General features: G+C 42.9%; 1 protein-coding gene across 2 annotated transcripts in view; it reads left to right on the plus strand.

The window, feature by feature from the left end:
* Positions 1-4260, plus strand: part of LOC144724645 (ubiquitin-conjugating enzyme E2 E2) — a 29748-nt gene extending 25488 nt beyond the window's left edge. For both annotated transcript variants that reach the window (XM_078603942.1, XM_078603941.1), the window contains exon 6: positions 981-4260. In XM_078603942.1, coding sequence (XP_078460068.1) covers positions 981-1078 — 98 coding nt within the window. In that variant the 3' untranslated portion in view covers positions 1079-4260. The remainder of the gene's footprint in view (positions 1-980) is intronic.
* Positions 4261-11745: the final 7485 nt, after the last annotated feature.

Below are 11745 nucleotides of genomic sequence, written 5' to 3' on the forward strand. Positions count from 1 at the left end.
AGTATCTAACAGAAAGCTAAATGCCAGTTGTTAACAAGGTGTGCTGTGTACAGGCGTGTGAGCGGGCCACTTCAAGCCAAGCAAGCTATTATATATCCTTATAATTCATAGCTGATGTCCATAGCGGGTACTTTCCATCTCCTGTGACCTTCAGTGTCTCTCAAGGAGAAGTCCTGTCCAACCAATCATATTGTTTCCCACCGTAATCTGTTTCCTCCCTCTTTCTCTTCCTCCTCTCTTCAAGTTTCCATTGCAGAATCATCTTCATCGCAGCCCCAGCTTAGGATGTGCCCCACACATGCTAGCCCTGCCTTCCCAGCAGTACGAATAGGCACACCACAGTTAGTCGGTTTAAAATGTAGGCTTTTGTGACCAATATCATCCGTAATATTGTTTTTTTGGGTTAGATCGCATAAATATAACCCAACCGGTAATGGATACCCATTGTAATTTATATGCGTTCATTAATCCCGCCCCCTTTCACACGTGAAGGGCTCACAAGTGACGTCATCACTTATATCCCTCTATTTAAGGAACAAAACAGGAGGATTTCTCCACAAATCTGGCTATCGCCTGATGAAGCTAGTTGTAATTACTAGCGAAACGTTGTACTCTGATTGTAAATGTAGTGGATTTGCTCTCCATCACACCGGTATGCTGTACTCATAATGAATTGCCATGTTCTGTTTTCGTGACGGGTTTAACGACACATTTATATTTACGCGATCCAACCAAAAAAACATGTATTATGCAGAGTTAGTCGATTGTCGGCTGGGTCGCATGTGGTGGGAAGTAATGCGTCTCTACTCCCGCCTCTTCCAAGACATCTAGCCAGTGTGGAAAAGTAGGCCAAATCACCTCTGGAGGTGTTCTCTCGAGCTCCCTCTGCCAGGAAGGCCCCCCCCACCCCCACCATGTTTGCCGCATCAAAGTGTGCGTGATTGAGCGCGATTCTCTGCTACCGTTTTCGTTTGTCACAGCGGACCCGCTCGTGGGGAGCATCGCCACGCAGTACCTGACGAACAGAAGCGAGCACGACCGGACGGCGCGTCAGTGGACCAAGCGCTACGCCACGTAAACGGGCGAAGCACGGCGCTGTTCCCTCGTGATGCTGCCCCCCCCCCCCACCACGCCCCCCCCCCCCAACCCTCACTTCTCTCCCCCTTCCCTGCCCCGTGACCGAGCCGAGGCCCAGGTCACGCAGCACGACAAACGCCCGCCTCTTACGCTACCCACCCCACCTTCTCCACTCCCCCCCCGCCACCCACTCTTGCTGATTGGTTCAGATGGCAAACGAACCCAATATCATAGAGTAAATTTTCACCAACGCGTTGTTGTCATCGGTCTCATTATTTGGTCATTTTTGCAGCAATACGTGGAGGGGGCAAGGGAAGAGGAACAAATGATTACGTGAAATTTACGATTTTACGTTTTGTTTTGCTGCAAAATATTCACTGCTTTGCAGAAGATATGCATGTATCCATGGGTTTCCGTCTGGTAATAGTCTTCATACACAAGTGGAACGATGCATCTGTTCATCGATTAATTCTTGAGCTCGCGATACATGCATGAAATCACATGCGTCGCAATTGCTTTTTTTTTTCAATTCATCTAACGTTGTATGTGATTGGCTCACATCAGCCCTGCTGTCACACTAGGAAGCAACTACCTTTCTCTCCGCAATGTTAAAATTACGTAAATTTTTAAATGGAATCGTGACAATTCGTTGAATCTCCAGAGGCGGGGGAGAGGGGTGGATCGTTCCACTCCACCATCTGTCCATCCGTTTGCCTGTACGAATCTTGGGGTTGCGTTTGAACTGCCGGTCAGAAAGTAACTTTGTTTTTTTTTACAATCGTTTGCCATTTCACGGACGTGTTGTTTTATTTTGTTGAGGCTTGGTGTGGTAAGATTGTACTGAAGATTGTGTCACCTTTCTGTTATTGCAGAAAAGCAAATTGGGTAACCTTCTGATGAGTCACGCATCGGCTTATTTTGCTCATTTTTGGACACACGGAGGTGACGCTTTAAAATCTTCGCACTGCGCGTAAAGGGAGCTCGTCATGTTGCGTAAGCAGTCATTCGTATGATGATATAGCCGTACAAAGCTGCTCATTTGTGGCTTCTCTTGAATCTGTCGCTGCGATATCAGTTGAATAGAAATAAGAGTATAGACGCTGCTGAAGACTTGACTTAAAGGGTGGCACAATTTGCCAATGTTTGTTACATTAGTTTAAAATACATTACTTGGCACCCGACCCCTCGTGAGATAAGTTCAAGACTCCAACACAGAGCTCTGGTTGAAATTAAAATTACGCAAGTTAGCCGTAAACACGAGTTAGGAAAACAAGAAAATTGCCATTTGGCACGTTTCCGAGTAGCAGCAGTTTGACTTTCTGCTTGTTTGGTTTGCAAATGTGAATGCTTTTATGCTGCTCATATTATAAAACTGCTTTTGGGAAGTTCCAGCAACGTTTTTCTTTCAAGGCTCATCTTTTTTCAAACAGACTTGGCATATCCGCACTCTTGTGGTACAAAGGGACCTTTATGGAACATCCCTTGTTCTACTGCAACAAAATATCCACACATTAACGTGTGTTTTGGTATGTTGAATTGTGTCTCTTTATTACCCTTTATACAAGTCGATCTGTTTATAGGCACTCCACTAAAATAACGGGGAGAAATTACAGAGGAAATTACATTTTATTTCAAGCCTCTACATGTCTGCCACCACTGTCAATAAACATTACATCTTTTAAAACTCACCCAATAGACTTTTATTTTTAAAACCGAGCCTGCACAATATTTAATCACCTCTTTAGTTGACAGCAAGGGCGTCATTAGAAATGAGTGGGGTGTCTGTAGATGGATCGCCCTGCATGTTTTGCATATGTACAACCAAACTTTCGTTGGTTTTGAATTTGTTTAATTATTTGGAGAATTTTGTCCAATTTAAAACTACACAGATGCTGTCCGTGCATATAATTTAGCCAAAAGGCAGTGGGTCTGGTAAATTACAACACTACCGTTCACACTCGAACGATCTCAAGTATACATGTTTCTAAACGGTCTCTTCTGGATATTTTTCTTTTTTACAGTGTCCAGGAAATTGTTCAGATTACAAATTACAATAAAGGAAAAATGCTTACCGAGACATTTGTGAATATGCGTTTCAGGATTTGTACTCTGGAAAATAAAGTAGCGGTTTAAGTGTTAAGTTAAACTTGAACCGTATATTAACAATGCATGATTTAAAGAAAGACACGTACAATTTATGCACCAACAGATTCAACTTCATGGTGGACAGCTACAATTTTCTACTGCATAACATAAGCACTATAGCCTAGCGCCTAGGGTTGGTTGATCTTTAGAACACAGTTAACGACTTGCTTCAATCACCTGCGTTTGTTAAGTTAATCAACCCGCTTGTCACGTGGTGTCTACTACGCAATGAAAGATTTTAATACCATATAAGGGCAGCTTGTGATATGTAGTACTTTTTAACCTAGATATGACATATATCGCACACCGTTTCCTGTGAGTTTTTTTCCCCTCCCCAAAACAAATTAAGGTTAGTGCAGTATTTGTTTTGCACATAGATGTGTTGTGTTAAACGCCTATAAATATTTGTTGTGTTCATCGTTATCGTCACCAGCCACGCTCAATCCACTGTTGGATGAAGGCCTTCCCCCATGCCACGGTCATCATCTCTTCGTACAATCCTGCGATGTGGTAACAAACAAAAAAATTCCCACCCAGCTCGCGCGCTCCGAACTGATTTCATCTCCCCATCTTTCCCGGTGGATGCGTTCCCATGCCTTGGCTGCCACCTTCTGAACCTTTAAGTATGGAAATAAAACACTTCAAAGTACTCTTCATTGTCGAATTGATTCCAACTGTGCGATTGCCTTTGACGCTGTTCGCGAAGCAATCGAATAACGTCCAGTGCTCGTGTGTAATGTTTGAAGTTGGTTTAATATATTCTAAAATTCCGTACGAAACATTATCGCAGTGACACGCGGTGCCGATTGCTGCATGCTCGCAAAATACATCTTATGTTGTGTCGCGGTCATGTGAAAATATTGGCGATGGATGATACAGTGCTGTCTGCCTTGTGTTTAATTAAACTTCGTCGCTAGTTACGGATGTGACGTGCAACGTAACTTGAGATTCAACGTGGGAACTCGAAGCCGCTGTTATGGCTTAGATTGATGTAATACAAAGCAGACAACCCTGTCTAAAAATAAAAACTCGCTCTCACTGCTGCGTGGAAAGGGATTTTTAATTTGGCCACAAACACCGTGGTAGTCACTTGTTAGTGTAAAAAAAAATTCTGCTCTTGACTGCTGCTTAAATAATCCTGGCATCATGGAACTGGGGAAAGGACATTGCTGCCATTGTGTATCAGGCTGACGGAGGAAACCTTTCGAGTTCATTCTAGATTTGAGGTTTTCGTGACTGCAAGGATCCATACTCTTTGGTTTTTTCGGTAAAGTCACGTAGGTCAAAAAAAGAAAACAAATTAAATCACGACGTTTCGGAGGCAACACAAGCTTCCGTCTTCAGGTGGAACCGTCACAGCAAAATTACGTGACTTTACCGAAAAAACCAAAGAGCTTTCGAGTTCAGTTGGCGATATTTGAAAATGCAATACACGAGAATATTATCCACGAACATGTTAACCAAGAATCCTATCATCCGCAGGAGCTGTCGGGTCTGCGATGTCTACAATTATCCGCGACCCAATTCTTATTTATTATCCCCACATGTTTTTCTTCCTTGGATAAGTAAAATATTCCCTCGTTATTCAAATCTGTGGTTTTGTATTTCCACGAATCGCGTCTGGCACTCAACACGGCTGCATCGACAGAGAGAGAATGTGATGGGGGAAAGTGATGAGAGACAAAGTGATGAGAGATAAAGCGATGGGAGATAAAGCGATGAGAGATAAAGCGATGAGAGATAAAGCGATGAGTGATAAAGTGATGAGAGATACAGTGATGATAAAGTGATGAGAGATAAAGCGATGAGAGATTTAAGTGATGATAGATAAAGTGATGAGATTATTTTCATGTATTTAATAGCTTTATTCATTTGCTTTTCAAGAGCATCTCCAGAATGTATCCCTCGTGAATAACGAGAGACTACTAATAAAAATGCGTCATAAGTTAGTACAATTAGTATCCATGCCATTCTTATAGCGCAAGGCTATCACGAAGGATGGCACTTTTACAGACATCGTGTGCAGTCGTTTCACTGCAGGGCCGCTATGTTGCTATGTGCAATCCTAATTGAGTAATTTTCGGTGTAATTTTAAATATCTCTTTTTGAGCGACGCCACGGGATGACTAACGTCCACTGCGAAACAGACGGTGCACACATTTTACGGTTATTGCATCGGCGATATTAACCAGGGCAGCCCGCCAGATTTAAACCACTAACCTTTGCCCCTTAGTGGAGTCAATTCATGAACGACTCCGTGGACAATAGGATCTGCGACATTCGTTTCCCGTCATTCCGTGGATAAAGAGGAGCTACATTTGCTATTTTCTTCTGCTCTCTGCCCCACATTAACCAAGTGATCCCCAGGATGAATTACCTAGGCATGTAACAACGGATCGATTTATCGGTTAAAATCATCGATGCGATTCATCATACTTGCATCAAATAATGTGCATGAGAATGGATTATTTACAATGTATGCAAATTATTTGCTAATGTCGCATTTAGCCTCATGGTGTGGCGAAAACTGTAAACATTTGTTTTTATCAAGAAACAATGCAAATGAGCTGATAAAATCTGACCGAAATATAATTTATTCTTGAATTGAATTGTGACCATGAATCGTGACGACTCAAAGAATCGCCGTGGGATGACTGGTTACATGCCTGGTAATATTGTATAGCAAGAAACTTTCAATAGCAACCATTTCACTATTCTACTGAACAGCCTAGCCCAGAGGTTGGCAACCTGCAGTTCCCAAGCCGCACGTGCATTGATTGCGGCTCTAGAAATATCGTTTCTTTTTTGCCAATTACTAAAACAAATGTCTCTTGTTATTTCTGTTGCCGAACCCAGGGGACCGAGCCGCGCCAGGGCCACGCTGAGCCAGCCCGGCACGGTTCAGCCAGGTTGCGTTTCCATTGCACAAGCCGAGCCGCTGACGTCACACGCGTTGAACGAGTCGCGACGCACGCAGATGGCGTGGTGATATGTTGCGTTCTCAAATCGTGCCGACTCACGTTTTTCTCCACGCCATGCACATGTCACTAGCCCCCCTCCGCCTCCCACCTGCCCACCTGCCCCTGGCTGGCCATGCTTGGCACCAAGCTGGATTCAGATGGCACCGAGGGTTAGGTTCCATCTCCGCATTGAGAATCGCCAGTGGGAAATCACCAGCACGGTGAGGATCCTGCATTGGCTTGGCACGGATGTGCCAATGGAAAAGCAGTATCTTGTTAATACGTGCTCACCTGTAAGCCCAGTTGCAAGTATATTCTGAGCAGGCGGTTGTGTGAAAAAATAAAAAGATTTCCCCTGTGTGTGTGTTCCATCGTGGTAATAATTGACCCGCCACTTTTCATACGTACTTTACGTCATTGTAAAGAGTCGCACGGTTTGCGATGTGTTTAAGAGACCTGTATAGATTTAGTCAAATCTTATTCGCGCTCGCCTTGCTTGAGAAGAGAAAAGTGGTTTAACTTTAGGTACTTTAAATGTAAAACATGTTTAAGTAATAAACATGAGAAGGTGGGGGGAGGGCTACAGCCAACTAGGTTGTGCTTCTATAAGAGAAAAAAAAGGAATATTTGTCTGTCATGATAAACGCGTAAATTCAGACTTCAAGGGCAGTTATTGAATTGTAGCATGAATTACAGATCGCAAGGCACATGCTGGGGAAACATTGTCGTGTTTTTTTTAAGAGCTACGTTTGATAAGTCCACTTATATAAACATATATACACTGCATAGCATTGCATCGCTGTTCGTTACTGCTGATTTTGATTCCGCGTATCCCTGCAGCATGCTAATAGTTTCACTTACAGAAAAATAACACGTCTCGCTTGACATGCATTATACGTGCACACTTGGATGTTCTTTGTGTAATGAGATGTTGCTCGGCTATGCCTTTTCCCAAAATTCATTTCGGGTGGGGGAGCTGGAAGGGGAAATAATGATGAGAGGTCACGTGACCCGAACTGTCAACAAGACTTACTTTGTATTGGAAGGTCGTTCTTGCAGTCTTGCTTTACGGCGTCAGAGAATGCAGCAAAAAAAATAAGCCAACACATTTGTATTCACAATTATAAAGTGTTCATGAGCCTAACATTGGAACAGCTTGCTTGCTGAATTCATTACAAAATAATAATAATCCAGGCTGAAGGACCCTGCTCAAAAATAGGTCCAATCAAAGGTATAATTGTGTGCATAGTGTGAGCATTACAAATAACAATTGTGTATTTTTGCTCTTTGATGTGTGATGTTTTTCTCAAAAAAATGCTTTTGGAGCATACAGTCCATTTGCTAATTTGATTGACGTTGCATAACTTAGGAACTATTATGTATGATATTTAAAGACATTAAACTCAAATATAAGCAGAACTCATTTCTGTCTCCACATATATGTAACATGTTTTAGTATCAACAACCTATTGTAGCATTTGTTTAAGCAAGCAAATTCTGGATAGGATTTCAACCTTTTGGGTGTCATCAACTCTCATCAATGAGATAGCGTAAGATTTGAAACCCAGATTTCAATGTTTGAAATACTACAAATGCAACTGCACATACCTGTTGTGGAGGGCTGTAAAACCTGGAATTGACGAGAACGTCGCAATCTTGAACAGTACCCTGGTGACAAGTTTTGCGCGATTTTAAAGAAGAGTGCATTAAATTGTTAAATGTCTGAAACCTTCATCTTGTAAGCATCCGTTTTCACTTTGTATCGTGCCCTAGTTTGCTGTATGAAAGCATTTCATATGGCTCGCGTCCAACATGGCTACTGAACACTGTTGGGCAAACAAAAGGGGTGTTTATGTTTTGACGTTGTTTTTTAAACTGTGCGGAAATCTGTACATATTTTTTTTTCTCTTCTAGGAATGTCATATGACCGTCATTTCGCCGGGCTTGCGATTTAGTTGAATTGTGTTTGAAATTAAACAATAATAAAAAGAGAGCAACAAAAGGCCTTTAGCGCTGAATATCTGTATTTCTGGCAGGAGTTCAAATCTATACCAAAAAAATCCCTATGCCTTCTATACAACAGTACCATAACTGCCATTTGCTTGTGCATAAGGTAAATGTTGCATTAATAAAGGATGTGTGTTGTGTTGTCATACACATTCGTTGGTCAATTGTTGAAGCGTTTATTTATTTGTTTGTTTTGCATTTCCATTCTGCCAGCCGGGATTGGTTCGAGACGACTGTGCCCTACATTTGCATTGAAGAGTCAAATGTGGTCATTTGGAAATGTGTTTTTTTGTTTAAAACAAGCATGAAAAATCATGTACGTGCGTGGATTCTTGTAACGCTTTCCAACATACGTGTGTCCTCAGAAGTACATTTTTTTAAACGTTACTACCTCCTGTGAAGTATGGGTCAGAACGCATGGCCATTGACGAGGAAAATGGATTACACGCTTGTTTGGATTTACACTCGGGGGCATCAACATGAGCAACATAGACCAGGGAACACATCCATGTTGATGTTAGGTGACATCAACATGGTGGTACACAACATATTTCCTTTCTTCATCGATACAAAATGACTCCTCTTATCTGCGGCAATGTGCTGGATGAGCGTCGTGGATCCGACTGCCCACGTAATTATCTGCAAATGTATTTCATATACAGGGTGCTTAAAAACACATTCCTGCGGAGGGAGCTGGTAGGAACGTTGGGTTGCTCGGTCAATGGCCAGGGTCAACGGCGGCGTGGCGGATTCCGCAAATATGCCCGACTGTGAAGGCGGGCACAAGCCGGCGTGAGTAGGTTAAACGTTGAGTTTTATAAGGGCACCACGGGGTGACCAGCCCCTCCCCACCCAGCCCCACCCCTCCCACCCCCCACCAGCCCCACCCAGCCCCTCCCCACCCTCCCCACCCAGCCCCACCCAGCCCCTCCCCTCCCCACCCAGCCCCTCCCTGCACGACGGACGGACGGACACAATAATCCCCTGTGGGCTGGTGGAACCAGTGGGTTCCTACCAGGAAATGTTAACACTTATATGGAAGTATTGTTTTTAATGGCGAAAGAATGGATAATACACTGTAACATGATAACAAATGTATGTTAATAGCTTCAACGCGTGCCTGGAATCTTCTCCAGTTGGTCTTCATAGCCCGGAGGCACATTTCTCGTGGTATTGTTGCAAATTCTCAGAAGTGTTACAAAAATTAAAAGCACAATGTACAATGAACCGCAGATGAGAGGAAGAATATGGGGCATTGATAATAGGATTTGTTGCACACTCGCAGATAATAAGGTAAGGATCGAAGTAACAAATCACATTTGCCAATGTGACTGTATCAACACGGTTGCTCGACCCAGTTGCACCCAATGTCGGATTATCTTCATAGCACATGGAGAGGTGTGAGGACTATAATTTGCGAACAATTGATCAATCAGCGAATGCTGATGGGGAATACGTGCAGCAGCTACATGTGCAGCAGCTACATGTGCAGCAGCTACATGTGCAGCAGCTACATGTGCAGCAGCTACATGTGCAGCAGCTACATGTGCAGCAGCTACATGTGCAGCAGCTACATGTGCAGCAGCTACATGTGCAGCAGCTACATGTGCAGCAGCTACATGTGCAGCAGCTACATGTGCAGCAGCTACATGTGCAGCAGCTACATGTGCAGCAGCTACATGTGCAGCAGCTACATGTGCAGCAGCTACATGTGCAGCAGCTACATGTGCAGCAGCTACATGTGCAGCAGCTACATGTGCAGCAGCTACATGTGCAGCAGCTACGGGCTCCGCACTTTCAAGGGCCCCGCGCTAAATGCTTTCAAGCTATCAATTCCGGTTCAGTGATTCTGCACTTGCTCTATTACTATTGTCCTATAGACCTATACTGCCTTCAACGTTTTTGAACGACTGGGTGTTCAAGGTTAGCAATTTGTCGTATTATCTGGCCGTATAGCAAATAAAACAATTCAATTTCTTTACTATGCACGTAAAAAAATTGTTTTTTAATTTTTACGTTTTTTTAATTTATGGCCCCTTTATAACATACATGCCACAGGCCCTGCACTAGCTTAATCTGGCACTGGTTGCACCCATTACAAACGAGGCAGTGTGTCCTTGTCGATGAGGTGGAGCCATCACATTGGAAAAAATGCCTCCCAAACTGCCTGTCACCCCGTGCCTTTCCACCACAGCAGCGATGACGCTTCGTCTCACGCCTGCGTGGATCAATCACGTGAATGTTTAAAGGGCCTCTGTTCATTTGTGACGTCTTTCTACAGTGGCCCTCGTTTATCTTTGACAGGCATACAATTGATCGTGTCAAATCTGCACCCCTCCCCTGTCTCCCCCCACTGGAATAACTTGATGGTCATAGGATTAGCGCGAGTTTGCATGTCGGTTGCCACCGATGAAGCGTGCTCAAGCGAGTGTGTAATTTGCCAATCCCGACAACATCTTATAAACGAACCACTTTGACGTCTGCATTATAGAAGAGCAATGCCAATGCATATCTTGTGGCTTTATAATGATGGTTGGGTGCAATCACAGTTAACTGCAGTATCTGCAGTCCACTGCAACCTGCACATTTCATATTCCACACAGCAAACTGATATTGACCTGAGCAGGTTAATAGCAGGGTTATCTCAGTTTGCTATTAACCCATCCCTGCCAGGCCCTGGCAGATATACAATTCTTCTCCCTTTTTTTTACAAATCAGACTTCCTCTCTTTTTAAATCCTTTATATTAAGTTCACTTGCTTGCTTGCTTGCGCGCTTACGACCGTGCAAATCTTTCGGTCGTTTTTTAACCCACTTCCCGTGATCCAATCGAGCTGACATTTTGCACACAGACTCGTTGTGCGTGACAATTTCTTTTCGTGAAAATTTTTTTCCATAACTTTACACTTTTTAGGAAAAAAAAAAGATATTTAATTACCAATTGCTTAATGGTGGCAGGCAATCATCTGACCCATAGGTGGCAGCCATCTCAAGCCAGAGGACGAGAGGACTCTAGCCGCCACGCATATAAAGGATTTATAGTGAAAAACTTTGTTCCATGAAGGAGCATTTTGCTTTTCCATGGGAGAATGGAGAAGCATACATTTTGTAAATGTTTTGAATGATTGTTATTAAATATTTTTATTTTAATAATTCTACCAGGGCTTTTCATTCTGTGGAATGAATATGTGATTGTACTCTCCATTTTGCTTCGTTTTACTACAAAGTTTCAAATACAGGATTTTTAATAGAATGACTTTAATATTTTATAATTATAAGAGAATTTCATTACAATATTATGAACATCTGCAGTTTTAGTTAGACGTTAAATATTTTCAAGTGCATTTTATGCTAAATTTTTGCTTTCCAAAGCCACCTTTTTAATACGTGTTTTCTCCTACAACATCAGAGTGCAGCGCCACATTAGATATGCACTACAATGACAATAGTTTAAAGTGATTTGAAGCATATTTTATTTTCAAAATGGAAATATGTTTTTTTTAGGGGGGGCACAGAGCTTTGTGACGTCATATTTGACGGGGGGGGGGGGGTCTGAC

Source organism: Lampetra planeri, chromosome 21 (assembly GCF_965212315.1).
Source record: "Lampetra planeri chromosome 21, kcLamPlan1.2.h2, whole genome shotgun sequence".
Lineage (NCBI taxonomy): Eukaryota > Metazoa > Chordata > Hyperoartia > Petromyzontiformes > Petromyzontidae > Lampetra > Lampetra planeri.